Source organism: Oenanthe melanoleuca, chromosome 8 (genome assembly GCF_029582105.1).
Source record: "Oenanthe melanoleuca isolate GR-GAL-2019-014 chromosome 8, OMel1.0, whole genome shotgun sequence".
Lineage (NCBI taxonomy): Eukaryota > Metazoa > Chordata > Aves > Passeriformes > Muscicapidae > Oenanthe > Oenanthe melanoleuca.
In genome coordinates, this window is record NC_079342.1 from 17,996,854 (window position 1) to 18,011,913 (window position 15,060).

Genomic DNA, 15,060 nt, shown 5'->3' on the forward strand with positions numbered 1-15,060 from the left:
TTTTAATGGAGAACAGAGGGTAACTGTGTTCTCCACCTGGCTCTGTGACACTCTGGAGCCCGGGGCAAACCATCTGCCCATCTGTGCCAGGATAACAGCCCTTCCTGCAGGCAGGGAGGGGGGCAGGGTGCCCGAGGCCTGGCAGACAGAAGGCAGATGACAGCTCTGTGTGTGCCTGGGACCTGCTCTGGCAGAGGTTGCCTGTCACAGGGACAGGCAGGTGGTGGTCCAGCCTGGAGCAAGGGGCTGGATGGAGGGCTGGGCCAGCAGACATTATTGGACCCATGAAAATCCATATGGATGGAGTTTAGAAACCAGGAATCACCCAAATAGAGAGCAGGAACCTCTCTGCACTGCTGCGGTGCCCAGCGGCCCTACACACTGCAAAAGATCCCGTGGATGGCAAGCTCCAAGCTTGTCTCCATTCCCATCCCCGCCCTAAAGTTGCAAAGTATCCCAGCTTCCCAACAAGCATAGGAGAGAGGCAAAAAGGGGAGTAGAGACAGAATTAAACATGCACCAACCTCATGGCCCGCAAAGCCAGCTTGTATGCCAGGTCAGCATCGTGGGGCAGCAGGGCAGAGAACAGGTATTTGGCAAAGGTGTGCATGGGGACGCTCTCCCGGTGGATGACTTCTCCCAAGCCGCTGAAGGGACCACCTAGGCAGAAACAGAGCCCACCAGTCATAATTAGCACAGCAGGATCTGTGGCTGGTGTTTGCACCACCCCAAAGCTGTGAGGATCTGCTGTTCAGCTCCCTGGCATGTTACTCAAGTTGGATCCAGGGATGCTCCTTCCTTTTCCAAAAGAAAATAAGAAGCTGAAGCCATGTGCTTAGCACCTTTTTCCATATTGCCTCTGACTTGGTCTTCTTCTAGGGATGGGAACAAACCCTTGCTTTGTCAGGTGAAGAGGCAGAGCAGCAATCCTACAGGCTCTGCACCACATCCGGAGAGGAAGAAGCAGGATGGGCATAAATTCTGAAAAGGGCACCTCAGAGATGTTACCAACACACAGCTAAGACACTAAAGTCAGCTAGATGAGCCAAGTGCCCACCTTCCAGCAGCAGGATGCACTGCTTCCGCAGGGTCTGCACCAGCACCGGGTCCAGCTCCAGGTCCTGCAGCCGGGCAATGATCTGCTCCTCATTGCGGCACACCTTGTCCTGGGCATAGAGACCTTCAGGCATCACTCTCTGCTGACCCATCCCCATCAGGGCCACCTCCAAGGCCAGGGACAGATAGGACTCATCACCGTCCTGGCTGCCGGTCATGACGGGCACGTGTTGATACACTGGTGGTTTGGAGTCCCCAGCGTCTGAAAGGAGGGAGAGGAGATGCAGGGGGGTTAAAAGAGTCTTCCCAGACAGCAGAATCATTGCAGAGAAAAATCTCTCACTTCAGGAGCAAGACCCACAATTCCCTTCCTGCCTGCTTTTGGTTACCCAGAAACAACAGAAAGCTTCCTGAGGGAGATGTGGGCTTCACCCTCCCTTCCTGCTCTCAGTAGGAGATACAGGAGACCCAAAACATGCAACAGGGTGCACAGCTGACACCAGAGCCTTCCCATGGACCTGCTCTGCCCTGGCTGCAAACCCTGAGGCTGAGAAAACCCATTTCTCTCTACTCACTACCTTCCTTGTCTGCACCGCAGCTCTGCCCTAGTGCTCCTGCCAAGGCAGAGAAGGGGGACTCAGAGTCCAGGTGTCCAGAGCCCCAGATCTGCACCCACCTCAGCCACAGCCACCAGGAAGGGATTCAGGAGGAGCACTTGGTACCTGAAATTTCAAGGCAATTTTCCTCTTCTAATCTACAAGCTTCGGTCAGGGTGAGAAAGAGGCAGCCGATGGGGTTCAGAGGGTGGCCTACCCAGCCCTCTAGGTTGGTGATGGTTGTTGCTCCTCGCTGCAGCAGCTCTGGATAAAATAGAATAGGATGATGGTAAAAGTAAGGAATTTAAAGACAAGTTCTGCACCCAGAGAGGCTTCTGAGACCAGAGAACTTTTCCTATCCCACAACTTGGGTCACAGGGACCTCTAGGGCCAACTCTGGTGTGGTGGTTCACAAGGGAAAGGAGCAGCAAAGAGCAGCCACTCTGCACAGACAACTGAGGGAGGAGGCACACACACATAAAAAGGTGTCACTAAGGCCACATAAGATGCATTGACTCATTCTCTGCTCCAAGAGGATGTGAGGGTCTGCAGCATCCCAAAGAAAAGGTCTTTAATGCCAGACCTGCAGCTCATAGACTGATTTGCAATGGTAGCCTGAACATTTTAGAAACACAAGCAGAAATCTCTCCTGAGATGACAAAGACTTCCAGTGACTCTTAGAAATTCCATCTTTTGGTGATCTCAAGCTGGCTGAGCTGGCAAGGACCAGGAGTCACTGACCTTCAGCAGCACTGCAGTAACTGACCCCGGCTCCCTGCCAATTGCAACTGCAAAAGGAGGAACACTGGGCTTGTCTCCTGGTACATTTGCTCAGGAAATGCAAGGTGGAAGTAGCACACACAGCCAGTTACTGCTGCTCTGCAGTCAGGCAGCTCCTCTTCAATGCGGGCAGCACTTGCCTGGGCAACCCTTACAGGCAACGAGACACAGCAACAATGGGAACAAGAACATCCCTATGGAGCAGCATGAAGACAGCATGTGGGCAGCTCTGTCCTTAGCATGTAGGTATCAACTCAAGCAAATCAGTTTGTCTTCCTAGGACATGAGCAGTCCCCCTGCAGTGCTGCCCACTCTCCACCTCTGCCACTCTGAATGGGGCAGCACAACTCTTAGAGAATCACAGAATCACTAGGTTGGAAGAGACCTCTATTATTTTTTTCTACATGCCCTAGCAACCCCCTTAAATACTTCCTGAGAGACCAGACCCTCCTTCCAAAGATGATACATCCTTTTTTTATTTCTAAGTTCCTCCAAAACTTCATTGCCCATCCAGGCTGGATATTTGTCTTGTCAAGGTGAAAAAGACTTTTCCAAGCAACTGAGACATCCCAGCCAGACATCACAAGGCACTACCCACATAGCTCTACTCATACCTTTCTTCTGATGCTTATATATTTCCAGCTGCCTTTGCTGCTGCAGTCGCAGGGTGTTGATTATGGCCACAGTCAGTCGCAGAGCTTCTCTGGGGTAACCGTGGGAGCGCAGCGCATCCACGCGAGCACAGGCTGTGGGGACGTGCTCTGCAAGGCAGGAACAGGGGCATGGCTGAACCAGAGGGGCAAAGCATTGACAGGATGGTACTCTTCTGGGGCATCTTCTACTCATGTTCCCCACACTCCTGCTTCCTGTCTTGAATTCATCCCTTTCTCCCTGCTTCTGCAAAGGATGCCTACCAGGAATACTAACGGGACTCCTGCCACATTCAACCCACAGCAGCCACGTCAATACCTAAATCCCCACCTCCGCAAAGCTTATCTAATGGAAGCATTTCCAACACACCATTGCTGCAGTACGACAGCTCCAACACAGGCTGCTACAACCCTGCTGCTCATCTCTCCTAAAATCTACATGGCCTATCCCAATTTCTCCCACTGCTCTCATGGCAGAGGGGACGATACAAAGGGTGAGGCTGGGCATCCAGCACTGTGCTGGGGGCACTGCTAGATTTGGGGTGATGCTTTGAACTGACTCCTTAACACCTCCATGGAGAAAGCTCTGCAGACATCCTGTCTCTTCTGCAGTTCTCCTACCTAGTGTTTTATTATTAGGAACAGTTGCATGAAACCCCCTCCCAAGACTCACAGTTGCTTAGGAATTCATCTGCTCCTGCTGCTTATTGCTCACCTGAAATCACAAGCAACTGTGGAGAGGATTATGACTGAGTGAGAAATTAGCAGGAGCAGATGACATGACATGCTGCATAACAAGCAGCAAAAATCCCATTTTCTTTCAAAATGTCCTGCCAAAGGGAGAAAAAAAACCCAGGCAAACACAGACGATCTGAAGTTATCGTAGAGGGATAATTTCTATTCCTGGAAGAGTTCAGAAAGCTCTGGAAATGCAGACAACCACCTCCACAAATGGGGTGTCCACATCCCAAAGGTCACCCACCACAAGGAATACATGAGGAAGACATTTCAGAACAAATACATCTGTAAAAGAACTTCTTGTTGCTCCCTCTATTCATTTGCTAAATGGATGAAATATTCATCTTCTCACTGAATTTATCACTGGAAGTTGCTGACAAATCACCCTTCCCTCCCAGCACTGAGTCCCTGAAGAGGTGCCAAGAAAGCAAAAGCGCAAAATCCAAAAATCATGGCAAATGCATCAGACAAATAACATGCACCAACCAACTGGGGAAAAGGAATCACTAGAACTCAGATTAGGCTCTGGACAGGGGAACTATGGCCACCACATCCCTTCTAGATGGAGTCCATGGATGCACTAACCTACCACTGCTGCCTGTGGCTGTGTAGGAAGGAGAGAGACCTCCTGCCTGTAGCTGCCCAGAACTCCTCCCAGAGCAGAAATATCCTCTCCTGTTCCAGCTAAAGTGTACCAACAGCCTACATATGTGTCCTTCCTAGCTCCTGGCATTAACAGCAACTTAGTGCCTGCTGCTCCAGAAACTACTCCAGACAACTTTAAATACTCTCTTTCCTGACAGACCCCAGCTTTCTTTCTTTCCGGCAGACCCCAGCTTCTGAAGTGGACAACAGTGACATGGTGGGCTTTAACCTGTTCTGTGTTCATACATTCAACTCTTGGACAGTAGGGGAAAAATAATCCCCCTTCCTGGAGAGGCTTGGGAACTTGTGTCTCCCACATTTTGGGGTCTAGGACTGACAGTCACACCAGGTTTTCCCCCCAAGCCCTTCATGTTGCTCATTCTCATCCTAGACAAGGAGCTGTCAAGGGTCCACAGATCTGCCCAGGGTCATGACTTGGCAGGAGAGAATTCGTGTGGCTTGAGGAACCTTGGGCTAAAAGCCTACAACACAAGAGGGCCTGTTCCAGAATATCTTAATCTCCCACAAGGCTTAATTGAACTGACTGCTAATTGCCTTTAAGGGAAGACTAAGAAGAAGGTGACAGCAGGAAAGAGAAACCCAGAGGACTGTGCTTTGCAGTCAATTTTCAAGAGAATTTAAGTGTCCAGACCCCCTATACTGGAAACAGTGAGAGGCTGCTCCGGGGACAGCCAAACACTGGCAGGATGAAAAGGGGCATGATAAGCTTGGTCCAAATTGCCCAAGAGAAGCCCAGACTGTAAATATATAGAGATTGCTCTGAGGACTGTGGGTGGGCACTGAATTCTTCTGCTCCCCCCACTCCTCAGGCTAAGGGCTAGGGTAGCAATTTCAGTCTAGAACTCAGGGTAGCCTCACTCAGGTGACTCCTCTCCACACAGGCCACGAGAGGGGCTGCTGGTTGGGGTGCTCACCCAGCCACAGCGGCTGTCCCTGGGAGTTGAAGAGGAGGCTCTCGCCCTCGCGCTGGTAGGAGGGGGACACGTAGAAGTCGCTGCTGATGATGCGCTGCAGGTGGCTGTCCTGCCAGTGCAGGTCACAGCCCTCGATCGCCCGCGTGAACACGGTTCGTCTGGGCCTGGCCAGCGAGTCTGCAAAGAGAGAAACCATCAGTGCCCTGGTGGGGCAGGGCAGCCTGCTCCTCCTCCCAGACATGACCTCCCTGGGCAGAGCTCTGCCTTTACTATGAGAGCAAAACCTGGTCTCACTCCATTCCGAGATGGACACAGGCTCTGGCTTTGGATACCTTTGCTGCCCATCCCATTTCTGAGGGGGGACTAATGTCTCCTCAGACAGAATTGCTAAGTAACTTGCTAGAATAGCTGACTTGGTCAGAAAGGTGAGAAAAGAGGCAGGGACCACCCCCCCATTTGCTTTGTGACCACAATCCACTGTCACACACAAAGCTGATGCCTTGAAACCTGGCAGTGTGTTCCCTCCTCTGTGACACTGAGCATACAGGCAGCTGCCCCAGGGTCAGGACTGGGCTTCCTCAGCATTACTGCCCTGCAAGCACCATGAACTCTCCTCCTCCACTCCAACACAAAGTCTCAGCTTCACTGCAGCTTCTTTGATCAGCAGCACATGAAGCCACAAAGGGAACCACACGAGTGTGTCTCATCTGTCCCTGGGTGATGGGGTGGAACCATCACCCTCCAGCAACCTCTGTGGGCTGTGTGAGAGGGCTGGAAGGGAGGAGACAGCATCATCTGAAACCTCACTGCTGCCCTGCACCAGATATCTGTGCTCCTCTTCAGAGCTGCTCTGTAACTTCATGGGCATTTCTGAAACTACCAAACGCTGGATTAGCATTTCACCCCATCCAGACCGATCAAGACAGGAGGTTTGTTACGAGGAAAAAACCTGTCTGGAGCAATCCCACTATCACTCCAGCCACACTGGATCATGGAGGCCAAACACAGCTGGCAGGCTGAAGAATAGGAAGCCCCAAAGGGGGTGCAGTGCTCTGTGTTAGGTCCTGCAACCCACAAGAGGGGCCGAGTTAAATGCATTCAAGGGTGGAAAACAAAAGGCACTGTTCAAAGCTGATCCAGGGAGGCTGGGTAAACATGCTCCGGAAACGATGGCAACAAGCAATTAGCCGGAATGCTGCAGGCACCCTGAGGTGGAGAGAAATTAAACAGGTGTTTGTATGTTGAGAACCAAGCCTGCTCACTTTACCAGGAAGGATTTCAAGAATCAGCTGTTCTTCAGTAATAAAAGAGGCTGTCAACAATCTGGAGCAGTATTTGCATATGCACAAACATGAACCCCAGGACACCTCCAGGATCTGTGCTGCTTTCAGTCCCCTTCTTGGAGAGGCAGGAGCACAGGGAGAAGGGGACATCCCTGGCATGTGCTTTGGGAACTCCCTGCAGGTCTAAAATAAGTGATCTGTTCAGCCTTAGCAACCTTCCCCAAATGCCAGAGCAAATCCCTGGGAGAGTGGGGAACACCAGAGGGGTAGTCCTGAGGCTGGTGCAGGACATGGAGCAAGGCCAGGTTTAAATTAAGCTGCTCCCTGAGCAAAGGGAGGCCGGGCGTGTGGTCCTGGCCATGGCTGGGGTGGCTGGCAGGACAGCCACGCTCCCAAACTGCTGCTGAGGGACTAATCCCACCCAGAAGAATGAAGCTTCCCCTGTGGCTCGGCTGCTGTCCCCCTCTCCTCCACCCACTCTGACCACACATAACACAACAAAGAGCAATTCCAATACAGCAGACAGAGGCATGTGAAGAGCAGTAACTTTCAATTAATGTCTACTTCAGGCAAAAGGAAGGAGAAAGAGTGCTTAAATTTAAAGGGATCAAATGTTTTGTCAGCAGCTGAGAAACTATTTTAGCACTAAGGAACAACCCCTTAACTACATTGCTCTGTCTGTGCTTTACACTTGAACTGTGTTAACATTCCTGGCTAATGACTTCCCTACTACCTGAATCACAGCCTTTAAGTGAGGCTTAAGGGCTGGGAAACGGGCTCTGCACCATCTCCAGCTCCTCACTCTCACATGACAGGACTTCTGAGCTCAGCTCTGCTCTTTTGCAAATGGTACTGTTTTCCTCTATTACCCCATGCCTAAATTCGCACAGACTGTAGGAGTCTAAACTCCCCCAAAGTCAAATGGCTTTAAAATAGTCTCTAAACTCAAAACACAGGCAACTTTACCCTCTAGCAAAGAAATAAACATTTACATATAAAACCAGAGGCAGTGAAGACAAATATTTTGTATTCCTATGACTCGCAGAAACATCACCAGCAGTTGAAGAGAGTTCCCTCAGCTTTGGGATGAGCTTTGACCTGGACCCAACCCCTGTGGCTGTCAGCTGGATTTCCACTCCTGCCCGGACTCACCTTGGCTGTGACCGGAGCTCTGCGTAAGCGCGTTAGTGATGTTGGGAAGCTCGTTACCGTAATTGCCATCTTCCAGGGGACACACGTCCATCTCACCCCACTTGCGCAGCTGCCGGAGCCAGCAGGATTTCTCTTCCAGCTTGCAGTGAGGGTTTAACACCACGCACACCCACAGTGCCCCTAAACAAAGCCAAGAAATCACGGAGGTGCCACCACCATGCACGCAGGGCAAAGCTCTCCTGCTCGCCCTGAGAGCCTGCATGGTTCCATCGAGGTTTGTAAACACATTTCAGCATAATGCACGGGCCCGGGAGGGGGATTTACACAGCTTCTAAATAAGAAGGAAATTAACTCTATCCCAGCTGAAACCAGGACAAAGTAAAACTCCTTCGTAATGAAGCTAAATTATAATCTCATGAGATGGGGGACAGTGGGGAGGAGGGAAGGAGAGAGCGGCTGTGTATGAATTTGTAAGTGCTTCTGTCTGCCAGGACAAATCTACTGTTTGAACTACACATCAAAGCATGCTTAAAAACACCCTGGCAAGCTGCAGAGTCTGTATCTCCAAAGACTAACCTGATTTTGATCCTACCCACGTTCCAAGCGCTTTAAAACCCGCTCCGAATGCTATTTCGTCTGCCATTGTTCTTCAGGCCATTTGCATTCAACTATTTAAAAAGGAGATTTGGTGTATTTTCTTTTTCTTTTTTTTTTTCTTTTTCAATTCCTAGTAGCCCCCAGCCTGCAGAGGAGCCAGCAGAGGAACCTGGAGCTTGGGTTGAAGCCTTGCAGGCAAAAGCCCTCCCTGATGTGAGTCCTTTGGATCCCAGAAGCCAAGTTGCTCACCAGTAGGACACCCACGCTGACACCCTGTGGGTCAACCATGGGACCTCACATGATGCTGATGATGCTGTCTGCTGTGTGAGGCAAAACCAGGACCAAGGACATCTGTCATCATTAAGATCCAGCTCATCCTTTCATAAAACAGGGCTGATGCTGGTGCTGCTAACTGAGCCTTGCAGACTATTCCAGGTCACTCACTGCTCCAATAAGGGCTACAACAACCTACATAAGTGCAAACCCGTGAATTCTTCTTTAGATAATTCCATTTCTACCCAAATTTCTCTGCAAGGCTGCCAGGACGCAGCATGTCCCCACCCTTGTGCTTCCCTGCAGGGTAGGATGGCTGTGGGCTGCCACAGCTGCAATGTGAGGTATCCCCAGGGATCCCTTTGGGCTAAGCAGTTCCTGCGGCTCCTCTCTCTGCCCATGTCAAATGCTGTCACACGTGGGACAGCTCAGCTTCCTGTAGAAACACCCTCACTGCCTCTCCTCCATGGGCTCAGGAGCGACCTGGAGCACCTTCCTTCTCCCTGCCCAGCCTACTGCTGTCCCTCACCTCTCCATCACTCTCAGAGCCAAAGCTCCCATCCCAAAGTGACAGCCAGTGGCACAACATCATCACCCAACATGCCTCCACTGCACAACAAGGAGATTCCTCCACAAGCCCAAACCACCTCCCTTGCTGGCTGTGTTTTGAGCAGCTCCCCAGCTGCACAGCCCAGCCATTAAGCCAAACAACCCCAAGCGAGGCTGCAGATCCAACAGGAGCCAGAGCAGCTGGTCCCTCTGCCAGACAACGAGAGGCAAACCCAGGCTGAGCAGCGATGTCCTGGCCCTGGCTCCACTCCGGTGCCTCTCCGCTCCTCTGCAGTACAGCTGAGCTTTGGTGGTGCTTTTGGGGTGTGTGGCCCCAGACCAATCCTCTGCCAGCTGGAACTTGTAGACATGTCTGGTTCAAAGCATTAGTAAGGTGTGGAGCCTGTGCATGTCTGGCTCCTTGGAGCCGCCTGGCTCGGCAGGACAGACGTCACCGCGTCACAACGCAGATGGTGGCAGCAGCATCACATCCAGGAATGGGCACGGGAAAAGCAATTGCAGGCAGGAGCATCAGCAAATGTCCAAAGCAGCCCTTGCCTGGTTCAGCTCAATCTCTGCTTCCAGGAAACCCCACCAACACCTCACTTCCTTCTGATGAACAGGGGGGATTAAGATTTTTGAGCTGCAACATCAGCAATTAATTAATGTGTAAAAGAGGTGCCTCCCTAGGGACCCATCCTTACCAGAGCAGGTCACTTACTCCCAGACTCATGCAGGCTCCACGGGGGATACTTAGACATGGCATCCTTTTAAAAATCAGGTCTCAGCTCCAGAAAATGAGTCTTCCTTAAGGAAGTGGACAGAACTTCCCACCTCCTCGGGTGGCCACGATAAAACCTGCACTCGACTCTGGGTGTCGGGTATTCCCTTCCCATCAGTGCTCCCGCCTGTTGTCATTGCTCTTCTTCGCCCACTTTGGGGGTGCTTGTGTGAAAAGCAGCCTCAGGCAATTTCAACTCACGCCTCTGAGGGTGCACAGAGCTTGGCTGACAGGCAGTAACAAGGCTTGGTGCTCCAGCTTCACCGCCCCCAGGAATGGGATGCACTCGCTGGATTTTTGGCTCCCACAGCTCCACTAATATGCGTTCTTGGAAGCCTCATGACTTTGCTGCCTATTTTTGAGAGCCCTCTGAGGCATCCTTTGCGTGCCAAAACATTATGCCCCTGGGCTCTCCTGCAGAAAGAACAAAGTGGTGAGGAGGTGGGAACCAGGAGGGAAGTGAGATTTGCATCTGTCTCGGTCATGATAATTATCTGGAAAATAAAATAGAGTGGTTTTCTGAGCCCTGTGGTCAAGTGACATCAGCTGACAGCACAAGTGACTCCTGTCCTGAGCCGAAATGCCACACCAGGTAAGACTCCGTGTCTCTTCACATGCTGCAGAAACCTTCATCTGAACTTTCTGATAGCAGGAGGTTAAGTGGGGAACAAAGCGGCAGATCACGATTAAGCTAAGCCTCTAAACAAAAATGCTTTTTGATGACGGGGCTGGGTGCAGGGACAGGGGGGTCAGAGCCTTCCCAGCCCAGTGGTCCTGGCTGCTGGCCCCAGAGAAGACAGGCACTCCAATCCCGCGCCCAAGTTTCCCAGCCATCAAAGAAATTCTCCCATTTCCCACAGGGTCGCTCCCCGGCTTAATCTGCTGAAATTCCCCACTGTAAACAAGTGACCGAGATAAATAAACCCGTCTCCAGGCAGATTAAGGTCAGGCTGCACTTCAGCTGGTTTTTCGTCTATTTTTTGTAATTAGGCTTTAATCGTAAGTACTAATGCGCCAGGGCAAATACTCCCACGCTGCTGAGCTCTCCATCCAACAGGTCCTTCCTCTGGCTCCCCAGCAGACGGGGCAATAGAGGTTCAATTGGCAGCACATGCACAAGCAAATGGTCCCGTTTTTATTTTCATTCTTTTTTTTTTTTTTTTTTTTATAACTCTGAAATCCTGCAAAATCCTTTACATTTTCCCCAGCATAAATCCACAATCTTCTTTAAGGCTGATCTTCTTCCAATCCCACGCAAGTCTGTGAAGCAGTCTTTGCTAAAATCGATGATTAATTATTAAACACGTGCCCAAAATAATTTCCAAAAGGCCCATTTTTTGCTTCTAAGTGGTGGATTGTGGTCTGTGCCAGGGCTTCCCATGGCAGCTGGCAACAGGCCACTCATCCCTCCCTCCAGCAGTAATGGTAACACTGGCAGCTTTGGCATCCACAGTCCACAGGCAGTGGGATGATTCCACTGGCCCATGTGCCCTGGCTACTGTTACCTGCCCAGGGATGGTTTAGGACACCTCTCTGCATTCCTGAGGTTTGTTACAGGTGATTGCCCCCAACTCAGAGCAGCTCTGGTCTCTCTGTGCCTCCACACCTCCTTCAGAGATACGCTCTGCTCCTGCAGTAATACTGCCCAAGGCCAAACAAAAGGCTTCTGTAAAATGAGGGCATAATTCCTGCTTTGAGTACAGTCCATGCCCATCCTGGAGCTGCTTCTTGGAACATCACTGTACCCTCTACAGGAGCCTCTCCTCAGCATGGAGATGCCCAGAGCCTCATGTGTGACGTGCCTATGCCAGGCGAGCTGCTCTGACGTGTGTTGGCTGGCACCACACTTCCCCTGCTGTCGTGTTGATCCAGCACTGGTAGGGCCCTGACATTCCCCAGCCACTTTGCCATCTGCCAACAGGGATGTGCTGCCACCTCCTCCCACTCTGCTGACCAAACCTGCGTGCACCAACCTGGTCCTTGTACGGTTAAGCCAGGACTGAAACCCAACCACTCTCCCCTTGCCTGTGCAGGAAGGCAGGGAGGGCTCTCAGCTTGGATAGCAGCTTGGAAATCTGGCCAAATAATCTGTAATTTTAAGCAAATTGCTTCCTGAGTCCAGGCCTGCCCACACACCCATCCATTCATATATAACCAATGTGTTTGCTTTCTTCCATGTGGAAATTCTGGCTTGGTGGACTTGGCCACCTCTCCAGGATCCTTGCATATCCAATTGTCTAGCTGCAGCATCCCAAAATCCTGGAAATATCTTCTTGGCAAGCAAGCACAGATGAGCTCTCCAGAGCTGGTGTGGTTATTTCCATCCAGGAAACTTCATACAGAAACAAGACATCCCACCCCTGCCCAGATCTTGTCTGCATAGTTTGGCCAGGGTTCCCAGCCTCATTTCTGTTTGCATTTGCTGGGCACTTGGTAGGTGGGTATGTGATTCCCAGCTGCAGTCTCAGATGTTCCAGATCCCAGATCATCATAATCCTTCTTCCAGCTCTACCATATCTCTTTGGTGCCAGCCCATCAGCCCTTGCTCTTGTACAGTACCTCCTACCAGCAGCCTGCAGAGAAGCTCAAACTCACCCATGGCTCAAGTCAAACTATTCACCCAAGATCCCCTATGACCAGGAGAGCCCAGAACTGCAGGGTTAACTTCACCACACAACCCTACTCCCCCAAGTCCACGGCATCTAAATGTTTTATTCTAATGATATTACAGTGTCAGCCAGCTGAGCTGGTGTCTAAGATGCTTAGCTAGAATTACCCAGAACTGCATTTCCCTCACAGCCAGCCTCTGCTCCCCATCCTGCCCCCCTTACCCTGGAAACGTGCACCACAGCAGGCAGAATCTGTTAGATGTGATGAGACTTGAGAACCTGCCTTTCCCTCTTTGGATCATGGTTCCTCCAGGAACAGCACTTCCACTCCAGGCTACATCCAGCCCCTAGGGCTCACCAGCCCTGGGTCTTCCCTCACAAAGGCTTTGGGGCATCTCACCAAACATGAGCCTGCTGGAAGCATGGGACCAGCAACACACAGCCCACCCATCATCCTTGATCCCTTTGCAGGAGAGGGGCAGGTTTAAGGTTTTGAACTGTGTGGTTTGGGCCTGATCCAGCTGTCTCACAGTGATTCCCCAACAGGGGATACAGTAAGGTCCTAGCATGTCTCAGGGTCTCTGTTCCCAAAAACGAGCCCCATGGGGCCTCTGCAATGATGCCCATTGGCCCAGCAGCCCAGGTAACTGCTCCTCTCTGCGAGGTAGTGACCCTTACCCAGCTCATCCCAGAGCTGCCGGCACTTCTCTGTTATGCCTGTCCCCTGCTGCCTCCAGAGGGAGAGCCGAGGATCAGCCATGAACTGCTCTGTTATCAGCGTCAGCATCCTGGCCCCATTGGAGTCCCTCATGCGCAGCATCTCCCGGACCTGGGAAGGACAAAGAAAGTCTGGGGTGAGCCATGATCCCTCAGAGGTGTTTGACACATTCACCTGGCTGGCAACCCACAGCTCCCTCAGCCTGAGGGTCCAGACTGTAAATACAAACATACATACATACATACATACATACGTGTGTGTGTGTGTGTGTGTGTGTGTGTGTGTGTGTGTATAATGTATAGTCACACATTATAACCCTCATGCAATAGCTGTGATGAGGCTGATTGGAGCCCAGTTGAGCAGCAGTCACAGCCAGGCTGCGAAGGAGACGGAGATTAAGAACATGAAAGCAAAGCCCTTCTGCAAAGAGAAAAGCCCATAGCTTGGTGAGGTTTGTGGATTATGGTCCCACCCTCCCATGGTCTTGGTTGGGCTCGGCAGGGTTGGCTTTTTCCCCCACTGTGCTGAAGGGGAGATGGGGAAATGCACTTCCTTGCACAGGGATTACGACACTCATGGGAGGAAGGGACCTGCCAGGACAGCAGGTGAGACAAGCCAGGCCTGACCCAGAGCCTGGATTACAGCCGCCTGCTCCGCGACAGGGCGGGAAGGCACTGGAGCAGAGATTCCCAGCTGTGATGGGCACCCTGCCAGCGCAGCCAGCGAGTGCCAGCTACGTGACATGCTGAGCAGAGATGGGAGAGAGCAGCCGGCTCCTCACCTTGGCAAACATTGAGTTGAGCTGCTTCCCCGAGCCGTAGTACCCTCCCTGAGATAGGAACAGCTTCACCTGCTCTCGGACCTGCTCCTCGTCCAAGTGCCAGCAGTTCTCGTCATCGATGCTGGCCCCAGCAGTGGGGTCAGGAGCACCTGAGACGATGGGGGGAGAAGAGAGACAACCATGTTTATGGTAGCAGGGTCAGCAGTCCCACTAGCAAGGAGTGGACCTACCTCTATTTTATCACAGACCCACCTTTATCAGCTCAGGTGACAGAAAACCAACTTGATTCCCCGGCAGTGAGCCCAACTGGCAGCACTGTGCTGTTCTAACACAGTGGTGGCAGCAGCCATCAGGAGGGATCCTGACCACAGGGCTAACGCTTGCATGGCCCCTCACCCTCTGCACCCCATGTGAAATGAAGCTGAGGATGACCAGGGACCTGCCTTCCTCCAAAGCCCCAGGAGTGCAGGCAACACAGCTGCAGAGCCCGGAGCGCTCTGCGGCTCCAGGGATTGCCCAGCGTACTCCTGCTCCTGCTCCACATCACCAGATTGTTAAAGCATCAGTAAAGCTCCAATTCCTGCAAGCCCTTCCCCATGTCTGGAACACTCTAAGAAAGGTACTACTCCACTTGGGCTCCAGAGCCCTGGGTTAAACACCTGGTCCTGCCCCTCACTTGCTTTAGGACAGGGGACAAGTCCCTGGGCATCAGTGTACCTGCCTGAGAGAGACCTTCCACGGCAAAGAATGAAAGATCAATAATCCTTCAAGGAGCAATCTGTGACCAGAGCAGGGCCTTTGGCAGGCACACATACACATTCACAGGCTGCATTTCATCTTCCAGAGAACAAAAGAAAGACAGAAAACGCACAATTGATTTAAACAAGTTGGACCAAATTTCCATTGCCTTGCCCCTT

At 51.7% G+C, this 15,060-nt stretch overlaps 1 protein-coding gene across 1 annotated transcript in view; it reads right to left on the reverse strand.

Moving 5' to 3' along the window:
* The window catches only part of ZSWIM5 (zinc finger SWIM-type containing 5), a 94,305-nt gene that overhangs the window by 5,797 nt on the left and 73,448 nt on the right, over positions 1 to 15,060 (reverse strand). The window contains exons 3-10 of the mRNA XM_056497082.1: positions 14,144 to 14,292; positions 13,323 to 13,473; positions 7,836 to 8,015; positions 5,401 to 5,577; positions 3,047 to 3,193; positions 1,779 to 1,916; positions 1,058 to 1,318; positions 525 to 660 (exon numbers count right to left, since the gene is read on the reverse strand). Coding sequence (XP_056353057.1) covers positions 525 to 660; positions 1,058 to 1,318; positions 1,779 to 1,916; positions 3,047 to 3,193; positions 5,401 to 5,577; positions 7,836 to 8,015; positions 13,323 to 13,473; positions 14,144 to 14,292 — 1,339 coding nt within the window. The remainder of the gene's footprint in view (positions 1 to 524; positions 661 to 1,057; positions 1,319 to 1,778; positions 1,917 to 3,046; positions 3,194 to 5,400; positions 5,578 to 7,835; positions 8,016 to 13,322; positions 13,474 to 14,143; positions 14,293 to 15,060) is intronic.